At 42.2% G+C, this 27831-nt stretch overlaps 1 protein-coding gene across 1 annotated transcript in view; it reads right to left on the minus strand.

Annotated features, from left to right (window-relative positions):
* The window catches only part of LOC107524384 (BOS complex subunit NOMO1), a 47015-nt gene that overhangs the window by 15719 nt on the left and 3465 nt on the right, over positions 1 to 27831 (minus strand). The window contains exons 2-18 of the mRNA XM_016196298.2: positions 27687 to 27776; positions 26036 to 26081; positions 23154 to 23254; positions 22372 to 22478; positions 20388 to 20460; positions 18353 to 18505; positions 17710 to 17847; positions 17293 to 17382; positions 14433 to 14538; positions 14092 to 14242; positions 10862 to 11036; positions 9112 to 9253; positions 7965 to 8096; positions 6485 to 6621; positions 4836 to 4923; positions 2000 to 2063; positions 906 to 1001 (exon numbers count right to left, since the gene is read on the minus strand). Of these exons, the coding sequence (XP_016051784.2) occupies positions 906 to 1001; positions 2000 to 2063; positions 4836 to 4923; positions 6485 to 6621; positions 7965 to 8096; positions 9112 to 9253; positions 10862 to 11036; positions 14092 to 14242; positions 14433 to 14538; positions 17293 to 17382; positions 17710 to 17847; positions 18353 to 18505; positions 20388 to 20460; positions 22372 to 22478; positions 23154 to 23254; positions 26036 to 26081; positions 27687 to 27776 (1889 nt within the window). The remainder of the gene's footprint in view (positions 1 to 905; positions 1002 to 1999; positions 2064 to 4835; positions 4924 to 6484; positions 6622 to 7964; positions 8097 to 9111; positions 9254 to 10861; positions 11037 to 14091; positions 14243 to 14432; positions 14539 to 17292; positions 17383 to 17709; positions 17848 to 18352; positions 18506 to 20387; positions 20461 to 22371; positions 22479 to 23153; positions 23255 to 26035; positions 26082 to 27686; positions 27777 to 27831) is intronic.

The following is a 27831-nucleotide window of genomic DNA, read 5'->3' on the forward strand; positions in this document are numbered from 1 at the left end:
GTGGTGGACAGAAACACGGCGCACAGCTGGAAAGGCAACTTCAACTGGGGTAAGGACAGAGAAAGTTACGAAGATTTCCATTCTACTTGACAAAGTCAATCCGGCTGCCAAAATCTTTCATTTCTCAAGAAAACTGAGGTATCAGATGCACCTCACCACACTGCAAAAATTCCTTTCAAAGGTGACATTCAGCCCCAGCTGGTTTTGCTCGGTGGTTAGAGCACTGGCCCGTGAAATGAAGGGTCTTGGGTTTAAGGGCACATACCTCAGTTGCAGGCTCGATCCCCAGGCCCCAGTTGGGGCTCATTTGGGAAGCAACCGATCGATGTGTCTTTTTCACATCAATGTTTCTCTCTCTCTCTCTTTCCCTCTCTCCCCCTCTCTCTCTCTCTCTCTCTCCCTCTTCCACTCTCTGAAAATCAATGGAAAAAATATTCTCAGGTGAGGATTAAAAAAAAGTGACATGCACATACACATGACCCTCAGTGAGGGGACGGCCTTTCATATCCTTTCTCTCTCGTGACCTGTCCTATACAGGTGCTGTCTCTATTTTCCAAGCCTTCGAGAAAAGCTCTAAGAAAAACAGGCAGTATTTTTGGATTTGCTAAAACACTTGAAATACAACAAATAAATCAGTGTGTGTCCCCCCCCCCAGCAAAGACAGGAAATATAAAGAGTTGAAAGAGAAATTTAAGACACTGAGACGAGCTGTCAGAAGACTCTTCCTCATCCAAAGTTAACTTTCGAATCGCAAGAGAAAAGGACCGAGGCTGCTGTTAGTTTATGGCCCACCCGTGAGTGTGAGAGAGGAGAAGTCAAAAACACTCCTCAGAGTCTGCCAGAGAAACCCCCAGGCCTCACCACCACCCTCCCACACTCGGCCCACCCTGAAACACTCGTCTTACTTGATCGTCACAGTGACATCCATCACTTTGTCAGTGGTGATAGTTCCAAGGACATGGTGGCGAATGGCTGTCAACGTCAAGATACTGGGTGAAGACCTATAAATCAGAGAGGTGGGAATAAAACACTGGCAATATGACCTAGTCATTCTCAAAGAATCACAAACAACACCCTTTATGGGCCATCTTCCTGACTCTGAAATAGACTACATAAAATTGCTCTTAGTTTGGGCTGAAATACACATATCAGGATTTTAAAGAATAAACTAATTCTCCCCTCCAAAACTTTACATCTCCAAAGCCCAGTGACACCCACAAGCATTTGCAAAAGTACAGAAATGGTGGGCTTGAGCTTGAGAAATTCCCAATAGTGAGGGCTGGAGGAAGAGTTAACAAAAATCATATTTAATCCACTTCAAAACCACAGTCTTCCATCCTCGGTTTACAGAATTCTTGGGAAAGAGATCCTATCTCCATTTTCTCAATAATTTACCCAAGTATTATGATAAATGAAATACATCAGAGAGACAAAGACAAATACCATATGAGTTCACCTATATGTGAAATCTAAAGAATAAAACAAAACAGAAACAGACTCATAAGTACAGGGAACAAACTGAAGGTAGCCAGAGGAGCGGGGGGGAGCTTGGTGAAAAAGGGGAAGGGATTGAGAAGTACAAATTGGCAGTTACAACAGGGCCGTAAAGTACAGCATAGGAAATAGTCAATAATATTGTAATAACTATGGGTGGCGCCAGGTGGGTACAAGACTTATTGGGGGAACCACTCTGTAAATTATAAAAATATCTAACCACTATGATATACCCCTGAAACTAATACAACATTGAATATCGACTATAATTGAAAACCAAAAAATTTAAAATTTAAAAAAAAGAAAAAAAGAATAATTTACCCAAGTGTCTTAAAATCCTTATTTAGAAACTCTTTTTAATGCCTAACCTTACCTCTTCCAGAAAAACTACAACCTCTTCCAGAAAAACTACTTCCTTTTGTTCTCAGAAATGACTGAAGAAGAGGTACACACTCATTCTCTACAGAAGTCACACAAACACCAGAGCAGTGAACACCCAGCTTACGTGTCATAGGTATAGAAGGCTTGCTCGAACCGGTGGCAGGAGCGTGGGGTCACCTTGTACACACCTGCAGCCAGGAAAGCAAAAGTCCTTTTGAGAAAAGGGTGTATTACGCTAAGCAATTCCAACATTTGAAATCCAAAGGCAGCTCCTCAGTTGAAGACCCACAACACGCCACAGATGTGCCCTTCCTGCGGCTGCTCATGGCATCTTACCCTTGACCTAAACCATTTAACAGCCTACGGACAAGTTCAGGACTTTAATTTCTATAACTTAACAGCTCACAGTAGTTTAATCCACATATACCAAGCTAACAGATAAGTACAGAAGAAGGAACAGGAAGTACATTTCTACCGCAACTTAGACTGAGAATTTTCTACTTAAGATTCCGTTAAAAATTCAAAAGATAACCACAGCTTGAACTCCTTCCTGTAAATATTCCTAAAATGGGCATGGCCCAGAAAATTAGGAAACAATCACAGCAAACACTCTCATGCCAGAAGTTTATGCAGGGTAACACTGAATTAGGGGCATATGTCATCATTTGCCAGAGGAATACAGTCAGTTTCAGGAAGGAGCAAAGTCCAACAATGTACTCCCCACAAAGGGTCATTAACCCACATTTTAGCCATGTCTTACAAAAACTGACATTAGTTCAAACTACTTCTGCTGTGTGCAGCACACAGAGTAAATCCCAGTGTAGTTCCAAGCAGAAGAAAATGATTAGGTTTCTCAGTTCATTTTGCTTGTTCTTGCATTTGACAAATATTAATGCACCTACTACAAGCCAGGTATTGTGCTAGGTACTGGTACACAGCAGGAAACAGATATGGCCCCTGCCATCATGGGGCTTACTGTCTACAGAGAGTGGCATCTGACCGCCACAGCAGACCCACTATGCTAAGTGCAATAAAGGAAAGAACTGCGTGTTATGAACAAAAGCATGACAGGGAGATATCGATGATACTAGAAGGCCCTCCCACAGCCAGAAAGTAATATTTGAACCAAGAAGTGACAGTAGGAAGGCAGAGCTGGGTGAAGAGTGGGGCATGAGACACAGGGAAAGCACTTAATCAGAGAATATCTGAACCACAGACTTGCTAGTTGCTTCCCCAACAGGTGAACATCCTTCCTTGCTACCAAACCACAGTTCTGTTTGGGGTGGCAATGTGTCCAGAGCCTCCCTTGCAGCTAGAAGTGACCTGTGATAAGCTTCTGGCCAATAAGACATAAAGGAAGTTTACCAGAGGAGATAACATGGAAAATGTTTGCCTGTCCCTCTCCTGGTCTTTCTGCCTTAAACATAACAAGTTTTCTGAGGCAATGGCAGCCATATTGAAAGTACAAGGAAAAAATACAAGGAAAAAGGCTAAAGGAATCATAAAGACACCAACCCTAACATCTACCAGTCACTGAACCCACGCTTGTAGCCACATGCCGCCAGACTTTGTTACTGAGCCAAATTAAGCCCAACTCTTGATGGCATTGTTGTGCGGATTCTGTTACTTGCAGCCAAAGGCATCATAACTGAAACATAAGGACAAAGTGCCTGGAGCAGAGAGAAGAGCAGATAATACAGGAGCTCAAGGTCAGGTTAAGAATTTTGTATTTTATCTTGAGAACCAAGAAAAGTGACTCAATTATTCATTAGGAAAGTGTAACATAAAACTACTTTACACCCACCAGGATGGCTAAGTAAAAAAGACAGACAGTAACTAATGTTGGTGAAGATTTGGAGAAACAAGAACCCTGGTGCATTGCCGGTGGGAATATCAAATGTTATATACAGCCTCTTTGGAAAACAATTTGGCAATTTCTTAAAAAATTAAACATAAGTTTACCATATGATCCATCAATTCCATTCCTAAGCATTTAACCCCACAAAATGAAAACAGATGTCCACACAAAGACTTGTACACAAATATTCATAGGAACATTATTCATAATAGTCAAAAACTGGAACTATCCACCAACTCAAGTATCTACCAGCTGGTGAATGGATACACAAAATGTGAATATGTCCTCACAATAGAATACTATTTAACAATAAAAAGGAACAAACTACAACTACCTGCTACAACATGCACTCCAAAACAGTATGAAGAACTTCAAAAACATTATGCTAAGTGAAAGGAGCCAGACAAAATACCAGTATTGTACAATTTCAGTGATATGAAATGTCTAAAAAAAGGCAAATCCATAAAAACAAAAAACTGATTACTGCCTGGAAAGGAAATTTACTGTAAACATGTATGAAGGATATGACTGGGTGATGAAAATGTTCTACAGTGGGTTATAGTGATGGTAGTAAAACCTTACTAAAAATTGTTGTATCGTACATTTTAAATGTGTGAATTTTATGGTCTGCAAATTTCACCTCAAAGTTGTTAAAAGAGAGTGAAGCCACCAAAGTATTTTAAGCAAGGTGAGAGATGATCCAATTTTTATTTTAAAAAGATGGCTCTTAAGGGGAAATCATTGGCCAATGGGGTAATATTTTTCAAAGTAAAAGGGTCTAACCACTATGTTATACACCTGAAACTAATCTAATATTTTATGTCAACTGTAATTGAAAAATAAATTTAAAAAAAAAAGTGAAAGGGCCTAGCGGTCTCTACCCAACTCAAACCCAAGAGACTGGCCAGCCCCCAGTTCTAATTCTTTGGGTAAAAACAGTGCTCCTTCCACAAGAAAGAGAGAGAAAAACAAGAGTATGCTGACCACAACAAAAATTGATAGCTTGATGCAAATAGAACTGAGATAGAAAACGCCTTTAAAACCATCCTGTGGTGCCTTTCTGTGTCCCTAACATGTAGCACATCAATCCTCCCATACTCACCAGGCTTGGACAGGCAGAAGCGGTTGACTCCTTTGGAGAGGTTATAAATCCCCACATTCTCAGGTCCATTTCCATCCTGATAAAATTCCTAAGGGACCAAAGCCAATACAATGACTTACTGGGGGAGATGGAGACACAAGATGATTAATAATATTTCTGTTTCAGAACCAGTCATCTGTTTTGCCCATTAATCATTTGAGCAGTTGGGTGCCACAGGAAAGTTTAAAACCTTCAGAAACTTCCAACAAAAATGTGCTCTTTTTCATTCAGTTAACTATTTATTGAGCACCTACTATGTGATAGACCCAGAGCTGGGCTTTGGTTGTTGACAAGGCTCCTGTTCTCAGATGGCTTACATTTTAATATAGGTAGACAGAAAATCAATATGGTCAACAAAGAAATTAGTGGATTTCAGCTAGTAAGTAATAGAGCTCTAAGGAAAATAAACAGAGGATCCGGATATAGCATGACCCCCATAGAGGAGTGAGTCTTCAGCTTACTGGTCTCAGAACAGGCCTCTCCTGAGTAAGAAACACTGGGGCTGCAACCTGAAAGATCAGAAAAACCAACTACAAACATTTCTCAAAGAGACATAGCATTCCAAGAAGAGGAAAGAGCATGAGCAAAGGCCCAGAGGAGGGAACGAGCTTACTGTGGAACTGGAGAAGGCCCACGGGCTGGGGCTCAGTGAGCAAGGCAGAGTGGTAGGAGGTGAGGTGGGAGTTGAGGGTGGGCCTTGTTGGCCATCATTAAGGAATAAGGATCTTATTCTAAGGGAAACAGAAATACACTGAAGGATTTAAGGGAAGGAATGGTTTCCTAAATGTCCACCACTTAATCTCAACTGCAAATTAATTAACCCATTTCCTGGAACAAAGCTGTTTGTTGAGCATTTGCAGTTAAGCAGTTAGAGCAGTCAACTGACATTGAAAACACTACTTTCAAATCCTCCAGCATCTAACATAAGCAGTCACTTAATTGCCATTTGCCTCAGTTCCTCTACTGGTACCTGACTATGACATTTACCATTGCTTCAAGTCAAAAAAATTATATAAAATTCATAAGTGGAACTCTAGAGGTCTGCACAGGTGTTCCCTTTCCAGAAGTCCACCTGGTATACTACCCATCAGGCCATGGAGAGCACATTGACAAGAAAATAAGATGCTCAGCTCTGTCTTCTGAACCAAAACAAATATACTGGAGAAACTGGCCCAGCTGTACCTGTTAATAAGTAACAGCAGCACACACCAAGGAATTTTTAAATGAGTAAAAGCTTTACTTAAACCTCCCTATAACTCTGAGAAGTGGATATTAAGATCCCAGGTTTAGAGGAGAAAAGTAAGGCTCAGAAACATTAAATGAACTTGCCCAAGGCTACAAAACACTGTGCTTTTGCACTACATCAGCAACTTCCCCAAATCACCAAAGTCAGAATTTAATGTGAAGCCAGGAAATCTCCCTAATAAAGTCATCTTCCACTGAGAGATTTTATATGCTTCCTGATGACGCTTTCCATATTAGGTGGCTGAGTCGAAGGGCAGAAAAGGAAAACTGACTACACTATGGTTATAATCTTGGCACACTAGTCCTTCTTGCTCTCCAAAGGAAATGCCCTTCCAAATAAGAGGATCCTCAGAACCCATGCATACCAGAGTGATGGCATGAGAAAGTGAACATCTCAGCATATAGCCCGTCTGCCTAAACTCAATCGCTGACACGTCGTCTTCCAGAACCTCCACCTCCAGACTCTTGTTCTTCCAGCACCAATCTTCATGCATGATGCTTACTGGAAATGGAACAACACAAAGAGACACATGGGTTAAGAGCACACCAATCCCAGAATGCCACTGGGAAAAATTATAATGAATTCACTAATTTTTTAATAATGTGTGTGTGTGCCCTGGCCAGCATGGCTAAGTGGTTAGAGCATCAGCCTGTCCACCAAAGGGTCGCGGGTTCAGTTCTGGTCAAGGGCAGGTACCTGGGTTGCAGGTTCAATCCCCGGCTCAGGTTGGGGCTCATGCATGAGGCAACCAATCAATGGGTCTCTCTCACATCAATGTTTCTCTCTCTTCCTCTCCCCCTCCCTCCTTTCCACTCTATCTAAAAATATTCTCAGGTGAGGATTAGCAACAACAACAAAAAAAGTGGGTGTGTACATACACACTTTAAATATGCATACATACATATCAATGAATATTATACACACACACACACAAATAGCAATACTTGGAAGAAGTAACAACTGAAGAAAAATTTAAACCAATGACCATTAAAATCACCAAGAAAGAAATTCAGTTGTGTCTAAATATTAGGCTACATATAAGATATCCAGAGATCACCAAGCTTTTTCTATAATAAGCCACAGAGCAAATATTCTCAACTTTGCAGGCCACATGGTCCCAACTATTCAACTCTGTGTTTACAGCAAACAAGCAGCCATAGACAATACACAAACAAATAGGCAAGCCTGTGTTCAAATAAAACTTATGACACAGGCAGTTGGCCCTTAGGCCATAGTTAGCCAATACCTGATATAATGGAAAATATAGCTCCCCAGAAAAAGCAGTAGACTTTATAAGCTATTCACTGCCAGCAGCTCCAAGCTGAGCTTTGAAAAAACAGAAACATAGGCAATGGGTAACTTCTTGAGAAAGGCAGAGAAAAGAGAACCATTGTTTGCCAGCATCTAATGCTTACCAGGCACTGTGCAAGGGCTTTACCAACTATAATTCATTTAGTCTTACATTCTGGAGAAAGCCTATCACTCCTCTTTTACAGGTAAGAAAACTGAGTCTCAGGGACTGCCAAGGTCAGAGCTGATAAGTGGCAGAACATATGGTGTATTATTTCACTCTTTTACAGCATTTAGAAATAAAATGGCATGAATAAGGGGACCCTCCCAAAAGAGAAGTGGATGAGTTGTCCTGATAAGGTGGCAGTTGGTTCCTAGAGCCTCAGCTCCTGCATTATTGCCCGATGCTAAATGAAGCACATTCAAGGTCAAGGGCCAAAGAAGAGTTAAACAAGTAAAGGTAGACAGTTGGGATGCAATTTGAGAGCTGGGTTTTAGGACACTTAGAAAGACAGGAAGCATGTAAGGGCCATGAGAGGCTCTTAGGGTCTTACTTTTGTATTTTCCAGGGAGGACACTGTCAAACGTGAAAGTCATCGAGTTGACCTTGCCGGAGAGCTGGAGGCTCCGCTTCTCACCCTGGCGGCTCAGGGACTGCAGGGTCACCAGCAGGTCGCCACAAGTGTCTGCAGAAAAGACAAGAGGGCCTCATTTGACTGCCCTCATGAACCATAGCACACATTCGACCTGTGTGCTGCTCACTACTGTTTACCTCCTGAAGAGCAGTGTCAGGGTTCCTTTAAAGCTAATGTGCAGCTACTTGATTCTAAAAAGTATCCCCTGTGCAGGTCATCAGTACCAAGCAAGGAAGCCACTAATGGTGAAAGTGGCTCTACCATTTACCAAAATGGGGAAAGTAATTTTTATGGAGCAACAAGAAGAGCCAGAGAAAAAGAAGAGCTGATGAAACCTCACTTAATGCCCACTTTATACCAGGCTTAAAACTGGGCCCCTAATCATCATCATAATAATATTACCAATAATAGCAAAGGTTTCAATGGCTCTTACTGTGTTCCAAGTACTTCTAAAGGCTATACATATACTAACGCATTTGATCTTCACAATAAGCCTATGAGGCAGGTACTATTATCATTTCCACATTATAGATAAAGGACTCCAAGCACAGAGAGGTTAAGTAATTTGCCCAAGGTCACACAGCAAAGGTTCAAGCCCATGTGGTCAGGTTCCAGAATCTATGTAGTCACTGTGCTACACTGCCTTCCTGATGACCACATTTAAGCTTCATTAAAATCCTCTGAAAGCAGCAGTATTCCTATTAACATAAGAAAAACCGAGGCTGGGGAAGTAAATGCTTAATCTCATACCTGGTAAGCAACAGAGCTAGGACTGAAATCTGGGCCTAAATCCACCTTTCTCTCAGAGTCAGAGGGGGGAAAAGAGGCCCACATGTTCTTTTGGGAGCCAAAGAAGAACTACTCCCAGAGAAATATTTCTGTGACTCAATGTGGCAATTTTTCAGAAAGAACTGGATATAATATGAACTCTCCATAACTACCCCCCAGGAACAAGCTTCTGCCTTCATCTTTAATGCTGCCCTGAGAGGAAAAGCTCACCAAAACCCCACCTCTACCCACCTGCTTCTCTGAAACCATCTGTTCTTGCTTTCCATGGACATCTTACCCAAACAAGAGACTTTCCCAGAAACTGATGCCAAAAACTGTACGAAGGCCACATCCATCACAGGCCTGTCCTTCACAGTGAGAGGAAACATCTGGGGTTTCAATGTCAACCCCGCTCTAGTCTCTGCCTCAGGAACCACCACCTGTGGGAACACAGGGCAACATCAGTCGCTACATAAGGACTGCTGCTCCCCTGGCCTACAGGGCACCAGAATATTCACCTGGGCCCAAGGCTAAAGAGATTTCCAAGGACAAAGGTTCCTTTCTAGGATGAGTTATAATCACAACAAATATTCAAGTAGCCTATGTGAAGACAACACATTTCTAATCAGATATAAAAACCTCATCCTCGCCCGGCTGGGCGTGGCTCAGCAGGTTGAGCATCGACCTAGGATTCAGGCGATCGGGGTTCGATTCCCGGTCAGGGCACATGCCCGGGTTGTGGGCTCGATCAATGACTCTCTCATCATTGATGTTTCTATCTCTCTCTCCTTCTCCTTTCCTCTCTCTGAAATCAATAAAGATATATTTTAAAAAAAAACAAAAAAAAAAACCTCATCCTCAGCAGCGCCACGGTGTGCACAAAAGCCTACTGGGCATAACTCTCCAGAGAAACGCAAGCTGTCATCTATCACCTTAACACTGGGTAAAAACCATACTAAACCCCAGAACCTTTTCCTAGCTTGAGGTCACACATGACATAAGCCATGAACTTGCTGACGCTGTGTGGACGCCCAATAGTAACATTAGGCCATTTTCTTCTTCCTTTTCTTCTAGGGGCCTCTCTCAGGCTAACAAGAGGGGTTGGGAAAGGAGACAATGGTCATGTTTTGCACCCCTAGTGAAAACTACATTTTGGAATTGCCCTCCCTTGGATAAGTCCCTAATCATGCTTCTGAAAGGGCTTCCATAGGCTTGTCAATGTGGCCAACTCTGCAAGAAGCTGCTATCTAGTAAAGGAGCTGTCAGCCCACACACCACACTGTTCAACGGAAGCAGGGGGACCACTGTTCTCCCACCCCATCTCCTCAGAGGGAGGGACCCCACTTGCCCCACAGGAGAGCAAGTAATAAAAGGAGCCTTCCCATCCCTCTCCATTCCCTCACTTGCTCTTTCTCAGGAAAGAGGAGCAGCAGCTGACTCAATGGGCGAGGGTCTGAAATCTGCGGTCTCTCTCCATAGGCAGGGCCACGGCACCAAAAGGCACAGTGGGCTGACCTCCGGTTCTGTCGTGTCTCCTGCCCACTAGCCTGACCTGTGCTTAGGCCTTCGCCCTTATGGTGAGACCAAGGGCCAAAGTCTCCCCAGCTTCTCTGCCTGCCTAGATGGAGAAACCAGGTGGTGCCTGCCAAGCATCTTCCATTTAGGGGGAGGCAGGGAAAGGCCTCAGGTTCCAGAAGCCACGTACTGCAGAAGGTACTGATCTGCCATTAATAAAGAGTTCATTTTAATTTCCTTTCAGACTCATGGATATTCTGCAGCAGCCAAAAGCCTGAGAAGGTGGAGATGTGACTGGCAGCCTGATACTAACCCCTAATAAGTATCACACTGGAAAAGAGAAAGGCCTGGTGCATCATTTTTAAACTGATTACCTGTCTGCTCCACTAACAGTGACATACAGAATTTAAAGATTTCAACATAAGCTGGGAATGGAAACACTCCTTTTCTAGCCCATTTTGGCTAATAATAACCCTTTCAAAAAAAATCATTGTTCTTTTTCAATATCTTAAATAGAACAAAACTCATCATACCTGGACTTTGTAGGTCCCTGGTTTTGCCTTAAAACAAAATGATCCATGAGCATCCGTTTCCACGGTGACCAAAGACTTGTCCTTGTCTTTCGAAGACAGGACAACTTTGTATTTACTCATCTGCTTGACGGTGTCAGGGAAGCGAATGATTGATATCTGGCCGCAGACACTGAACCTGCAACAAGGGGACAATTCATTCCAGTATGAGAACTCAATTATAACAGGAAAGGCACTTATCAACCAAAATTACACGTCCGTCTTTCAGCCCTTGTCCCTGAGACTAGTTTAACCTTAGTAAACAGGAATGCAGCCCGAATGGCTCCACTTTTAAAGGCAACCTTTGGAAAGATTGTACCTCTTTCTGAATAAGGGAAAGCAGAGTGGGGGCCCACTGCAGGCCTGTGTGTGTGTTCTGGGCGACATGTGAGAATCCCCCACAGTGGAAGTGATTTTCAGAAAATCAGTGGGCGATAAAAAAATGTTTCAGGTAATTGAATCATTGACAGTGGAGCAGCCTTGGACTAAGAATGTGGGCTAGTCCTTAAAAGCAAGAGCTATAAGCTGCCTAAGGAAGTGTGGTACTACCCAGGCCATAAAACAAGGCAGTTATCAAAGACAACTTCCTCGCTTGTGATTACATATAATGTGTGGATAAGAGGAGCAATCTGGGAGATCTGAACATAAAAGGTAATTAAGTTAGAAAAATGCAAAGCTAAAGTTGAACTCCTTAGGAGCTAGGAGCCAGAAAAGCAACTTGTAATTGACAAGCCCCATTAAGGTAATGACTCAGACTGGGGACTGCATGAGCAGTGTGTAAAGTGCTCCAAAGTGTATCTGGAGAGGCCCAAGAAAGGCACATCCACGCCCTCAGAAAGGCCAACAAAGACTATCACCCTCAGTGATGTTCTTCATTTCTCCTCAGCTGATGTGTTCAAGTACACGAAGGTACCACAGCTGAAAGCCACAACAGCTTCCTCAACAGAGTAAAGGTTAAATTTTCCAATCTTAAAGAACAGCACTTCCTCCATCTACCCAATTATTCAAATAAGAAACCTGGGACTTCAGTGGCACAAGACCTACTGATTCTCTCTCCATACTACCTGTCAAATCTCTACTTCTCACTCCCTCCCCTGCCAGCACCCTGGTCCCAGCCACCACCGTATCTCCTACAGACAACTGTCGCCACCTCCTGTCTAGTCCCTCCATTATATGCTCTGGCTTCCCTCTGATCCGTGCTCCACAGCAGCCAGAAAAAAAGACCCCAAAATAGCTTTCTAAAATGACCTGATCTATATCACTCATTTGCCAAAACTCTTGAACGGCTTTCCATTGCATTTAGGAATAAGCCCATCTCCACAAGATGGCAACGACATTACACAGCTCTCCTCCCTCATCAACTGCCTCCAGCCATGCTGGCTGTCTTCCAAAGAGCTCCCTTCTCTCCCCTCCAGCCTGGGAAGTTCCCCTCCAGCCTGGGAAGTTCCCTCTGCCTGGGAAGTTCTTCACTTAGATAACTTATAGTCCTCCAGAAGGTCCCAGCGACCCAGAGAGGACTTCCTTCCATAGCTCCCAATTTAAATCAAGTCCTCTCAGAGCACCCGGCCTCTTCTCAGCACACCCACCATAATTTACAATCACAAATTCACTTGTCTTGAGTCTGTCTCCCCAGTGAGATGAAAGCCCTGTCTTTGGAATGCTAGGTTTCTTTCACTGTTATATACCTAGCACTTATAACAGTGCCTCACCCATAGTAGCTGTTCAAAAATGTTTATGAAGGGGAAGAGGGAGGCCTTAAATCCAAAAACTGTTTTCCGAGGCTCTAGGACAAAGACAGGATACCAGGTTCCACAGGTGACGTGTTTCCTGATTTCCTATTCAACACCGAACCCCAACCTTGACCTTCCGTCTGTCTTCAGAAAATGGTCATTGTAGCAGCCTCAGTGACCAAGCGAATGAACTGCGTTTTCACGGCTCGGCTCCCAGGATCTCCCTGCCGTCAGACACTACTTTATACCTAAGACCTACCGCCCCAGGTTCTCCTGAGGCCAACCCTCAAACACCAGCACTTCATTTTTGGTCTAGTGATTTCCCAGTTCTACCTGCTCCTGCACATTCAAGGTTCTGGCTGCCACCTGCAGCCAAATCTTTAGGATTTATAATCAATCCAAGCATCTAACAGAGAGCTCCACCTAGTGGTCCTACAAACCCCAAAACTGATCCCGTCATCTTACTGGACCTTCTTCCTGCCCACAGCTGGCAGCACCACAGTCATCCTGGCCCTCAAAATGGGAACCCCTAAATATTTTTCCAACTTGTCCTTGACTTTCCTATAAGGCAAGCCCTCACCAACTCTCTTTTAAGGTCTCTTGTCCCCAAGTCTTGACCCCTTCAAAGCCATCCTCCCCCATACCACCAGAGGCCTCACTGAAGACTAGTCTAACCGTGTTCCCTCCATGCTCAAACTGCTCACTGGCTCCTTGACCCCAAGTGGAGGAAGTCCCCACCTTCCAATGGGGTATGAAAAGGTCTGCCCCTCCTTTGCCCACCCAGCACTTCATGTGCCAGCATTGCCAAGCTTTATGCTGCCATCCATATCTGCACGCCATTGTTCATGTTGCCTCTCTCCAAGCAGACTCAGCCCCTCTCCTTTAAAGTTACTCTTTATTGAGCACCTACTGCTGTCTCAAGAAAGAAGAAAGCATCCCCATTCTACAGGTTACACAGGTGAGAGGAAGATCCAAGATCTGACTCCGAGGCCTGGGTTTTTTGCAGCACACGTTATCACTACCTAATACAGCCACACAAATTCAACCACGGGATGTCCCCTCACATGCAATAAATACAAACAAAGCAGAAAGAACTATGACAATGGCTCAGAGCATCTTACAATAAACTTTCTCAACCAACTACATCTTCCAAAGTCTTCAAGAACTGGGCCAAGGAAGTCCCCCAAGATGTGAAGTCAGACACGAAAGATCCTTTTCTAACTTAAGTGCAGTTGAACTTTGAAGAGAGATCATTTTCTTTAAGCATGCAACATCTAAGTGCCTTGAGTTGATAAGACTTAGCACTACTGTTTCTGAAGAAGCCGGCCTGAATTTCTGGGCAGGTGTCTGAGACTGCGTGCGGATCCTGGGCAGAAACACACAGTCAGACCAAAGGTGACTTTGTTCTCCGTTGGCTGCTCACACAAGCCTTGGCATTCCCAGACCCAAACATGATAACCTTACCCCGTGGCAATGATGTCAGCCAGCTGAGGAGTGTTAGGAGCAATTTTGATTGTGACACTTTCAAAGTAGAGGTGCTCTTTCTGCGCATGGATGGTGTACGTGCCAGTCGTTATGTTCTCCAGACGGAATGAGCCATCAGCTTTTGTTTTGACTGTAAAACAAAAACGTGCCAACAAAGATGAGCCAAAAAAGAACTCCATAGCCCTCCATATTCACAAGAATACGTTGGAGGAAAAGCTGGCCTATTTTCATAGTCACTAACATTTTGTTTCCCTTCCATTTGTTTCTATAGTCAGAAACTAGTGCTGGCACACAGCCCCAGAGGCTGAATGTCTGCCCACCTTTGATTTGGTTGTTCAGAGTGACCACCGCCTCCGGAACACCTTCTCCTTCAGGCCCATTCAGGACCCTCCCAGTGACAGAGAATCCCATGACATGGAACACGGGCTAAAAGACAAAGATCAGGAAGAAGGTTCTTGTGCTTGAGCTGCAAAAGTCTCCCTTATGCCACTCATGACACCTCTCATGACACTGCTCACGCCACTGTTCAGCACATCTGCCCACACTGGCTTCTCCTAGTCCCATATGTCAACCATGCTCCTTCTCAACTCACCCATAGGTGGCTCCCCCACCAGCAGCACATTCCCCAAGTCTGTCTTCTTTCTTGCATTCCCAACACACTGATGTATGTCCAATAATTGAATAAAACAGATCTGTAGACTTACTTCCCCAGTTAAACTGGTGAGAGCCTTTCTATTCTTACTCCCTTCCTGCCTCCTCCCCTCCAGGCACCCCCATTTTGGTGAGCCATGCCATCCTCCAGTCTCCCAAGCTTAAACTCAGCATCACATTGGAACCCCCCTCCTACACTTCAACATCAATCAGTGCTGTAGATTCCACCTCAGCAAGGTCTCCCAAGCCCTTCTCCTGCCTCTTCCCACCACAACCTGAATTCAAGTCCTTATTAACTCCACCTAGACCACCTCACTCCATGCCAGCTGCTGCACTGGCCAGTGTTCTATACCTGTCTGCCCCACTCACGAGTGCCATGGCTTTGCTCTCTCTGCAGTCACTATGTCCCAGCCACCTGATCCTTGGTTCCTCAGATTGACCACACATGGGTGCACCACATGCATGTTTCGCATGGGGCTTCCACACCAGCTGCTCCGTCAGCCTGAACCTCCTCCCACACCCGGAGAATATCTGGCAGGGGGCCACTCCTTTTCATCATTCAGGTTCCAGTTTAAAATGTTACCACCTCCGAGCAGCTTTCCCTGACTATCTAATCTCAGCAGTCTCTGCCTCCTACCCCAGCCAGTCACTGTCCATCACACTAACCTATTTTATTAGCTTCATCAAAAAAATGACTAATATCCAAAATGTCCTTATTTGATTTATTACAGTTGTCTACCTTCCATTAGAATGTAAGGTCCATGAAGATGGAGACCTTTTCTGTCTTAGTTACCTGGTACATAGTAGGCACTCAATAGATAACCCCTGAATGAATGAATGAATGAATGAATGAATGAATCAATCAATCAATCAATGAGTGCATATATGCCACAGCATTTGAGAGAGCTTGAAAAAAATTAAATGGCTTCCTTTTTATTCAGGTAGCCTTTCTTGATCCTTCTAAAAAGATGTGCTTTATCTGCTTATTAATCCATATATCCACTCAACAAACACTTTTATTAGGTGCCTACAATATGCCAGGCACTAAATCATAGTTAGGAATAGTGAGGAATAAGACTGACCTCATGCAGCTTACAGGCCCTCTCACTCCTGAAATTCCCGTTGTCTCTGTTTAAAAACTCATGTTTACTGGTCATGATCTGGAATGTCTTTCCCCACTCTCCTGCTCCCACTCTTCTCCGTAAGCCCCAGAAGCCCACTCAAGGACTTCAGCTTCTCACCCTTCTAACTCCCTTCCAGGGCACAGCACAACAGTCAGTGCTTCCCTGAACCTTTCAAAGCAGAGTCAGAAGCCCACTGGGCATGCCACCCAAATGCCAGTGTGGACCTGTTCCAGCTACCTTAATGCAGCACTTTCAAATGTAACACTGAGAAAAAACACTTAAAATCTAATTTTTTCAATACCTGTGACACTGGGTGGTCTATTTAGGAAAGACTGTTATTTTCTTTAGGGATTTGTTCTTTTCTTTAGGGATTTGTTCTATCTAGATAATCTGCTATAGTAACCATTTCAAATTCTGTAATTAAAGATGTAACTGTGATGAAAAACACATTTACCACTTATTTTAGGGCCTAGGGAGTTTATCAGGCCACCTATCATCACATTCATTCCTACCACCATAGTCCAAGCTCTGTCATCTCTCACCTGCTTTACTGTCACAGCCTCCTAACTGGTCCCTTGTTCCCATTCTGCCCCCTGGAAACTCTTCTCAACATGGCAGCCAGAGGGATCACGCCTCTCCTCTACTCAGAACCTCATCCAGAGTGGGGCAATTGTCACCAGGCCCTGTACAATCTGCCCCATCATCTTGCTGTCCTTCTCTCCTCTTCCTCCCTTCCTCACTCCCTCCATTCTAGTCTCCCTGGCCTCATGGGGTCCCCCAAACTCTCTAGGCCTCAGAACCTTAGCACCTGCAATTCCCTCGGTCTTACAACACCCTTCCCACAGATGTGAGTACAGTTCACTGCCTCTTCCCCCTTCAGGGTGTAGCTCTAATGTCACCTTCACAGTGAGGACTTCCCAAGAATACCCTGTAAGACTGTAACCCATCTCGACCTTGAAACTGTGTAATCTTCTTTCTTGCTTTATTTATCTAGAGAACACTTATCACCTTCTAATAGTTTCAAATTTACTTATTTATAAGTGTATTCTTTTTCTGACATTAGAATATGAATTCCATAGAAGAGAAATTTTTGCCTCTTTTTAGTCGCTGCTATAAGCCCATCCCTAGAACAGCACCTGAAACATATGTCACTGACTTAATAAACATATTTCCCTGAATGAAGCAGATATAACTAGGGCTCCGATTCTCTAAGATAAAGACATGTAGTAAGAGAACTGGGGTATCTAGTGAATTCTAGGTTAAACTGGAAGAGTACAAGATTCTGATTTTCCCAAGAGTCCATCTGGATAAAACACTTTTTTTTTCTCTTAAACTTGTTTTCAACACCTGTGCCCAAGGATGGGAACTTGAACACCTGTTCCTCCAAAAGACGGGGAGTCCTTACCTCAATTTTTAGGCTGTCGTGTTCCACTGTAAAGTCGAGCCTGGAAGGAGCAACGTCAAAGGTAATCCTCTCCCCCCTATAGAATGGAATCTGGAGGGAAGAATCTGTTAATTACTAACAGCCAATAACATGATTCAACCATCATTATTACTAATCAATCCGGCAGCCCATAAATGACAAGGGGAAAGTTTAAGGCAGGCCTAGAGACACTCTTATTCTGTTGCCGATTTTAAAAGAGAAAGGCCTGCATTTTTGCAGCTATTACAGAGGGGTCAGAGTCTTATCCTAAGTAACTGCTAAATAAAATGTTCACAAAACCAAGGGCCAACCTTTGAGTCCTTAACACCCAAATGGCATCCACTCTTATTGCATCGTAAGAGTCCCAAAGTTAAACAGAACGGAAACTGCTTCACTCACCACAGTATAGCCCCCGCTCGGCAAGGAATAGAAGGAGAATGAGCCATCTTCTCTGGAGACTGCGTAGCACAAATACACTAGGCTCTCATCTTTGGGCTGGAAGCCGGGCACCGGTGAGAGGTTGCAGCCCAGGACATCCTAGGCCAGAGAAAACAATACTTGGCTTCCTTTTCCACTTACATGTTTGGATTATCATCAAACAGCCACACTACAGGAAAACTTTCATAAGTTTTATATCACAAAATATATATTTCTGAAATCTAGGACACAGTAGAGATAAAAGAAACAAAGATCTTTACATTCAAGTTTAAAATGGCACAGTTTGCTTGGAAAAAAAGACGTAACTGCCCAGCCCTACAATGGGTCACCATTCTCCAGATAAGAAAACGCAGCTCAGGAAGGCAAAGAGACTGGCTCAAAGCCACACAGCTAGTGAGAGGCAGAACTGGGATTCGTCTGAAATGGGTCTGAGTGATTTCAAAACCTGTGCCCTTTACACCAAACTCCACCACCTCTCATTCAGTTTCTTGTAAGTCAATCGGGAAATAGGACAGTCTTAAATGTTGAGGCTATAGATCAACCTTGACAGTGCTTTAAATAGCACAGGCTCTGTCTCTCCTGTTCTTCACTTTCCTCTGCTTACCTCTTTGGTTACTGAAGAAGAAAAGAGAAGAAACTTCACCCCTTTCATGGGTTCCCCATCACTGCGGACAGAGCCAGACACGTTGTAGCCAGCCACTATCAGGGGACTGGCAGCATTAGCATTGGAGTTGGTCACTCGCACAGTGGTGCTCGCCTACAAAAGAAGATTTTAACTTCCAAAAAAAGAAATAATATATGTAAATTTAAAAAGCGCATGTGGGGGGTGGCTGACCAATGTGTGTCTCTCTCTCTTGCGTGCACAAATCAATTAAAAAAAAAACCACACACAAAAAAAGTCACAAAGTATTTAAGAACATGGGGACATGCCTTAAGCTACAATACTGACTAGGAAAAAAGAAACATGTAAAATTATATATGTAGTATGATCGCTATTTTTTCATGTGCAAAATGAAGTAAAAGGAAATATGGCAAAATGTAGATAATGACGATTTCATCTATATGGTGACATTTTACTTCTTTTATACTTTTCCACCTTCCAAATTTTCTGTTTCCATTCCTTTATTTTGTATGTTTCCATTTTTTTTAATGAGCATGCCTTACTTTTTTCCTATGTTTAATGGTACATATGCATATATTTTTTAAACTAAAGTACAATTTATGTGGAGAAAAGTACACATATTCTAAGTGTCCAGAGCAGTGATTTTCACAGACTGAACATACGAAGCAAACAGTGCCAGAGACAGAACAGAACCAGCCCCCCACAGGCCCCACTCATGCTCATTCCCAGTCACTACCCTCCTCAAGGGGCAACCATCATCCTGACTTTTAACAGCATACTTTACTTTGAAACATAATTTCATATTAATAAACTCAAAATCCTTTATGCATAGAATTAACAATGTAAGCCTTAAAATGTATTCTATTTGTAATGTGTAAGCCATTGAGTTTTAAATGAAATGTTTCTAAAGTCCTGAAAATTGAAAGTCATAAACAGTATACAGATACACGTAGGATGAAACCACACCATCAATTAAAACTGCAAAAAACCCATACAGTAAAAACTAAACTACCGATTCTCATGCTTCTGGAGCAAGAATGAGACACAGCCTCAAAACTAATGTAGAAGCTAACATGTTGAAATGTCCCTTAAGTCTTAATTCAATTTGTTTTTCCACAGCTATTATAAAATTTCACCTAGTATGCTGCTTTTTAAAAATCTTTTATTATAAACTATTTCAAACAAAACAATATAAGAAATACTCTAAAGAACACCTATACATGCTCTAACCAGCTAAAGAAATAAGAGTAAAACTACAATTCAAGACCCTTGCGTCTCCCCTTCCATCTCCCTCTACAGATGTCAGTATCCTGATTAACATGGTGTTTGCCATTCCCACCCAAATCTTTGCAATTTTTCTACATGTGAATTATCCCTAACTGGTATTATCATGAGTGTTTTTAGCTACTATATAAGTGGCATCATATTTCCTTATCCTTCAGCAACTCTCCTTTCTCCTTGACCTATGTATTTAAACGTAGTCATATTGAGTAGCTCTGGTGCATTCATTATGGCTGATGTACAGAATTTGACTGTGTAATGAAACTACAATCCACCCTCCTCTTAATGAACATTTTAGGTTGTTTACAATATTTTGCTATTGCAAACAAAGCTGCAGTAAACATTCTTATACATTCACCTTGGATACATGTACAACAGTTTCTAAAATGTTAAGTATGTTAACAGAATGTTGCTTTTGCCTGAAAAAAGCACAACAACAAAAATCTCATCAGGTCCTTCTGTGTTGGTTTAGCTTAAAATAGCTATAGTTAATAACAAACCCATTTCAAAGCAGGAAGACAATATTTTCACCTAAAACCGAAACCAACATAAGCAACATCTGCTACCAGGAGGGAGTTTTACCTTACAAATACCACCAACCTCATGAGCAGCACCACTGTTTTTCAGCTACTTCCAGAAAAACCATAAACTCATTTCACATCCTGAACTGAAAACACCTGCATCTGTCCCCAAACCAGCACTGCTGGCACGATAAAGCCATAACGGAAATGCTTACCTCTTTCAGTGCCCAGGTTGGATGAGTTGCAAGGATTTCGTAATCTCCAGGAAGGACTTTAAAAAATGCAAACCTAAGGAATACAAAACACCACTTAACTTACTCCCAACAACCTGAGTTCTAATTTTACGACTAATATTGAGAAGCACAGAAAATAGTGTTTGAATTATCACACACTTGCCATTCGCTAGTTAACAAGCATAAACAAAATTCCATCCTTCACTGTGCGCATCCACATCCGATGGCACTTACTGAGCACTCGCTGTGTGCAAGGACAGGTACTCTGTGTGCCAAAAGGAAGCAGGGTTTATGTTTTCCTTAACCCCAGGAATTTCCAGCCTAAAAACCAGTCACTGTGGTGTAGCAGGGATCAGTCATAGAACAGGCAAGTGAGTTTTCACAGAGATGACAGGCATGAATCGGCAAGGAGAAGGGAAGAGATGAGTCAAAGGCACAGAAGTGGGAAGGGAGGAGACACATGTAAAAACAGAGACCAGATCCTATAGGCTGGGAAGACGCTAATACAAGGTGATGCTAAGGATAATGGGAAGAAAAATGATAACGACCTCTGAAGCCTCTGCAAGAGAGTTTAGATCTATTATCAGAAACAAATATGACATTCTGGGCTTGAATGCAAAGCAACAGTGATGAAACCAGAAGTCAGTGAAGATCATTAAAGGAACTATAGACTAACCAAGACCAGAGTGATGAGCTCAGGTTGGGAACAGAAGGATTCTCAAACATTTAACCCTTTAAATCTGCAAGGCACCAGACAATTAGAGGCCTAGTTCTAATGAAATGAACTACAAAAAGCATTCAATTTCTTCTTCTGTGGTAATATTTTATTATATCAAGTGTTGCCTATAATAACTGGATAGGGCTTGGCAACCATTTGGCTACAATAAAATTGAAGCTGCCACTGGATTTTGGTCTTAGTAAGATGTAGCTTATACTTCATGCTCATGGTATCCCTGTTCTGCAAGTTACTATCTCTGTTTAGCTAGTGCAGATGAAAGAGATGCAGAAAGGTCAAGTCATTTTTCCCAGCAAAGTCAATAGCAAACTACTAGCCTAGAGAAATGAACACTCCATATTCCCTCTATAGACCAGGGCTGGAAAGGCATCAATCAAATAGAAGTACATGTTATTTCAAAAAATAATTTCAACAATCATCATTTAAAAACTGAATGACTTACTGACAGACTCATTATAAACTTCAATTTTGGAACTTAGTCAATTTTGTATATTAAAGTAGTAACGATCTGAATGCTCTCAAAATTATCAGTTGGAACTATTCTGCTATTAATCTTGGCACATCTGTTAACATTTACTACTCAACGATATAAATCCATTAAGTAAATGCTTTAAATTTGACTCAACAAGGTTAATTAAGTAGTCATCAAGTTCTAACTACAAAACAATTTTGATGTAATAGGGATAAAATGATTTGTAAAAATCATAATTGAGCTAACCTATATTGAGCTAACAGTTATTAAGCACATGTCATGCCAGAGAGCTTGAAACACTAATATTATATAATTTAATCTTCCCAATAACCTTAGAAGGTAGACTTCACAATTATTATCATTTATAAACAAGAAAATGGAGGCCCGGAGGCATTAAGTAACTTGCCCCAGGTCAAACAGCTCGTAAATGGGGGAACCAGGATTCAAATACAGGCTACCAGACTCCAGAGCCAGTTGCAATCATTAAATAAAGGCCTACTATGTGCCAGGTCCTGCAGTAGGTGCTTATTTTGATGGGTGTTATCTCATATTTAGTGATCCCATCAATGCTAGATGCAATGGGTCAAATGACTTCCATTTTACAGATGAGGAGCTTGAGGCCCTAAGGGGCCTGAACTTGTCCAAAGGTAAAAGGCCAATCAGGATTTGAACCCAGGTCTCTCTAAATCCAAAGCTCTCCCAACCCCTGTCAGAGCCCCACTCTAGCTACAAGGCAGGACAACACAAGCACAACTCACTTTCCACCAGGCTGTGTAACTGTGGACTGGATCTTTGCTTCGGTCCCCGTGTTCCTCAGAGACACCTGAACTCCAGCAGGACCCAGGGGCTGCCCTTTGCTGAGAACCTGTTGTGAAGAAGGAGGTTGAACTTTGGCCAGCAGCAAAGTACTGCTCTTAAGAGATCCTGCTCATACTCCCTTCATGGGGCCGATAACCTTCTTTGGGTAAAAATTCCTTTGAAAAGGGGATAAAGATCATGGATATCCTTCCCGGGGAGGGCTGAGGGGCCATGAGAGAAACAGTAACAGTATAATAATTTTTTTTTTTAATCTAAGACACCATGCACAATTATTTTACATAGTTTGGAGTATAGAGATGATCCTTATCTCCAACAGGAAACCCACACATAAAGACAGACAAAAGGGCCTCACTCTCAGTGTAAAAGTAAAGAAATAGACCTGCCGTGCAAGGAAACGTGCACATCTCAACCTTGATGCTGGATGGAGGGAGGAAAAAATTTCTCCCCCGAGAATCTGTCCCTAGGAAAGGCCACCCCTGGAACTTACACACTAACAGCCTCTCCTCTTACATGGTAAGAGCAGCAGCCTAGATCTCTGAAAACACCCACTACATTTTATACTCAATTTTATCCAGTTCTCAGATCCTCTTGAAGCTCATCTGTGGGTCCCTTGTGTGATCAAAGTCCCCAGGTTAAAAAGTCCTGCTTTTTCAAAGGTAAGAGAAGACTCTGTATATACCACAAAGTGAACATTAAAAATAGCAAAGTTCTGAAACCAAACCTTTCCATTCACGGAGAAGCCCGTGAACACAAAGTTGATGTCCCCGCCCTTTGTGCAGATGTCACTGACACCATCCACATACAGCTCCACGTTTGTTGGCTCTGGGGGATGAAGATGGAACAGGGTGTGAGACACAAGAGCAAGTTTAGTTCTGGGATAAGGTGAAAGGGCCCAGGTAAAACACATTTTATTGGTTAACTTTCATTTTATTTATTTCTGACCACTTAATACATTCACATGGTTCAAAATCCAAAGATACAAAGACACTCAGTTTCCCACCCCAGAGGGAACCAGTGTTTAGAGTATAATATACCCTTATGACAGTTGTACCTCAGAGTCCCATGAAAATTCATTTCGCACCAAATAGCTTTATTCACTGAATGCTCACCATAGGCCAGCCACTGAGCTAAGTGCCCTTAATCCTCACAACTACCTTAAGAGGTAGGTAGTAACATTTACAATTGAGGGGTAAACTGAGGCACAGAAAGGTTAATGGATCTCTCAAAGTCGCAGTGCTTGTTACAGGGCCCCAATTCAAGCCCCCAAAATCTGGTTCCACTTCTGTCCCCTGACCAAGTACATGGGTTCAGCTATATTAAACCAGGGCCATAAACAATGCACCCAGGAAACAAATGGGTAAGAGGTAAGCAGAGAGGCCAAGTGGGGACTACGGTGAATGGATAAAGGGAAGCCACTACCCAGCTTCTGTCTACCCCAGCCATGTGGCCCTGTGTTGCCAGAGCCTCCAACTTCTCAAGAAAAACTAGAGAGCCGAATTATAGGTGCCACCACCTGACTCTTCAATATTAATAACTAGTTCAATTATTTTTTTAAATGAAGTTGAGATTTTAAAAGTTAGGAAAAATGTGGAGTGATAGAGAGAAAAATGGAAAAATCAAAAAAATTTTAGGTAAAACAAAAAATTACACAAACACATGAGCGAAGATGCCAATAAAAAATGGACAGAAGACTTGAACAGGCACCTCACAAAAGAGAGTATCCCAGGAGCCAAAAAACGTAAAAAAGTGTTCAACCTCATTGACCACTAGGGAAATGCAAATCAAAACCACGAGATACCGCCATATCCCCACCAGAATGGCCAAAATGAAAGAGACTGATGGACCATGCCAAGCGCTGGTGGGAACATGGAGCACCTGGGACCCTTACACACTGCTGGGAGAGAAGCTGCTACATCCACTTTGGATGTTTCACCATATCTACGAGAACTGAGCACGTAAAAATTCTATCATCCAGTAATTTCGTTTCTGGTATATACTCAACAGAAATGCAAACACGCATGTACGAAAAAATACGTACAAGGATGTTTGTAGGAGCACTATTGTCAGCGGTCCAAATCAGGAAGCAACCCAAATGTCCATCAAAAGTAGAAGGGATAAATCACTTTACATTCATACAGCAACAGAATGAAGTTAAGTAGAGCTATACATAACACGAATGAATCTCATGGACGATGTTGAAAGAAACCAGATACAAAAAAATGTGCCTTATCTGGTTCCATTTTTATCCAGTTCAAAACAGAAAAAAATCTGTAATTTGAGCTCAGGTGGTGGTCACCTGTCGGGTAGTGTGGGGTGGTGTGGGTGCCTGTGGGGGTGCTGATAAAGTTCCATCTCACTGTCTGGGTGGCAGTTACATGGGTGAGTTCACTTTGTGAAAATTCCCTTATGATAAGTACACTTTCCTGAAAATATGTTATAACTCAATAAAAAAAGCTTATCAAAAGAAAAAGTACAGGAAGGGAAGGGCTTCCACAAAACGCTCCGACTGGCTGCCAATCTGTGACCTCTGCTTTAGCTATCAGTTGCGTTTGATTTCCCCCCTACCACTACACTTTCTGGAATGCACCAGCCAGGTGGCCCCCTGACTTCAAAATGAAAAGAACTTCTCCCACAGAGTTTATCAGTTACCTGAGCTTCCCTTCACCTGTCGTGATGGCAGGGACTCAATTCTTCCTTGTCTAATTCACAAGCCAGCCTGACAAAAACCAGGCCCCACCCCCCCTTCTGTTCCCAAGCTACAGAACTGTTCCCAAGTTACACACACCTACTATACAGAAAAGTCAATGGTCTCTCCTCTCCAAAATCATCAGCGAGCTCAAAGCAGAACCCTCTCTTCTGATCTCAACCCCATTCCCACCGCTCCAACTTTGCTAAAAGGCAGTTACTTTTTGCTAAAAGCTCAGGAAAGTTTTGAGCTTTTGTTTGGACACGTGCAGGACTGCTTTTAAGTATCTACTAATTAATTGCTAATGATGTGCCAGCCATTCTGAACACATAAATACATCGGCCAATTAATCTTCCAGGTTGCCTGTGAGACAGGTGCTATTACTCTCCTGACCCTCTAGCGAAGAGACAGACATGGAAACAAGGGAAGTAACTTGCCTAAGGTCATCACAAAGCTGGTAAGGCCCAAGGCTGCCTGATCTTCTCATCTCTTAAGAGAAGTAGATCTGGACTTTTATGCCAGATCTCACAATGTCTAATGTTACAATTAACCCACTAAAAAAAAATAATAGTAACACTGAGGGAGCTAAGAAAGAAGCCAACTGGAACAGTAACAAAGTCCCCACTCCTGACCTCTGTACATAATTCTACTGCCACTTAATGAATGAAACTGCAACCGTAGAGTTTCCAGAGAAAGGTGCTAGAAAAGATGTCTATTTTAAGAAAGGTGACAAAAAAAACCTCAAGATAGATCTAAGGTAAATCCAATCTACTCTGAAGTGACAAGGCAAGGGACACTCTTCTACACTAGAAATGAATCCTCAATATTTTAGCAGTCTATGCACTGTCAACTTAAATTAATAATCAGCATATAATCTAATCATTTACAAAGTATGTCTGGTTATTCAGTTAACTTACCAAAACTCCACCCTTGGGGAGGCTCAATCTTCAGAATAAAATCTCCCTAAGAGGAGGGGTAAAAAAGTAAAGGATTGAGAACTGAAGAGCCTTCAACAATTAGCTGAACTTAGTTTAGTGCTACCATTTAATCGAGAATTTTTACACCAGAAATGAAATTCCAAGCTGAAGCTGAAGCTAATCACCAAAAGTTCCCATCTAACCAATCAGAAGACACCATGTTAAAGCCCAACGGAGAATCCCAAAGACGCCAATTCAGCCACTCCTTGTTTTTTTGACACCAAACATACTATTAATGAATCTCCTATTAACCCCACATATGCCATACCTTCAGGAACTAAAGTCATTTCTTAAAATTAGATTTTACTCATACACCCTGGTTTCCTGAGATTGTTTTTTCAATATAAAAAGATAATAAAATAAATTTTAAAAAGATTTCAATACCCAGCTAGTCCACCTCTAGAAATCAATCTTATGTACAGGGTGGGGCAAAAGTAGGTTTACAGTTTACAATAATTAATAAATAATTATACAAGAATAAACTCTGTGTTTCACATACTCACAACTATAAATCTACTTTTGCCCCATCCTGTATTCAGCATAAAGATATAAGTTCAAGGATATGTATTGCTATTGTATTAATTTTAAAAACTGGAAAAAGTCTCTATCAATAGAGAAGTGGTTAAATAAATTACTGCTTTGGTCTGACTCTGACATGCTATGCAGCCATTAAAAGAAGGCAGTAGGCCCTGGACGGTATTGCTCAGTGGTTAGAGCATCGGCCTGAGCACCAAAGGGCGACGTGTTCAATTCCCAGGCAAGGAAACATACCTGAGTTGCAGGTTTGATCTCTGGCCCTGGACAGGGCATGTGCGGGAGGCAACCAATCAATGTGTATCTCTCTCATATTGATGGGGTTTTTTTCTCTGTCTCCTCCTTCCTCCCACCCTTCTACTCTCTCTAAATTCAAATGGAAAAAAATGTCCTTGGGTGAGGATTAACCAAAAAAAAAAAAAAAAAAAAAAAAAAGGCAGTAGATCTATACATGCTGATGTTGAAAGGTGTCAAAATATTACCATAGGGAAAAAAAATCAAATATTATTGTTTGATTCCATTTGTATTTTTTTTAAATCAAAATCAAAACAGTGTATATTGACTGTTTTTGCAACATCCTGTGAATCTCTATTTCCTAATAAAAAGTTTAAATGTGGGAAGATGGGGGGTGGAAGAACAAACATGCACAGATGGCCATCTAGATGCACATGTGTTTCTGTATGTCTGCATATATGCACATGCATGTGCATTCATGAATATCTATATAACTGTAAGTACAGAGAAAGCAGTCTGTTAGGATACACACCAAAACTTTTATTAAAGATTATCCCTACACAAGGAAGGGCACCTGGGGAATAAAAGATAGAATTTACTTCATATACTTCTAAAGACCTTGATTTTTTTTAAAAAAAAAAAGCTCATAAATTCACATATTACTTGTATGCTTTTTTTAAACATTTTAAGCTGCTTGCAAATAAAGGGTTCTATTAAATCAGGGTTTCTCAGCCCTGACACTGCTGACATTTGTCTGTCCTGTGCAGCGTGATGGGCCAAACCACTTCCCATTATAAAAGGCTAAATTACTCTGTCCTCTTACCTTATCATACAAGGGGATCATAAAGTAACCATTGTTAGGGGCACAGTCTGTCTGGTATTTCAAAGTCCCATGCTTGGTGTACAACTTTATCTAGAAAGAAAGGAAAGTCATATCAGCTTTGAGAATTAGCTACATACATTATACC

This window comes from Miniopterus natalensis, chromosome 3 (assembly GCF_054644295.1).
Source record: "Miniopterus natalensis isolate mMinNat1 chromosome 3, mMinNat1.hap1, whole genome shotgun sequence".
NCBI classification, from domain to species: domain Eukaryota; kingdom Metazoa; phylum Chordata; class Mammalia; order Chiroptera; family Miniopteridae; genus Miniopterus; species Miniopterus natalensis.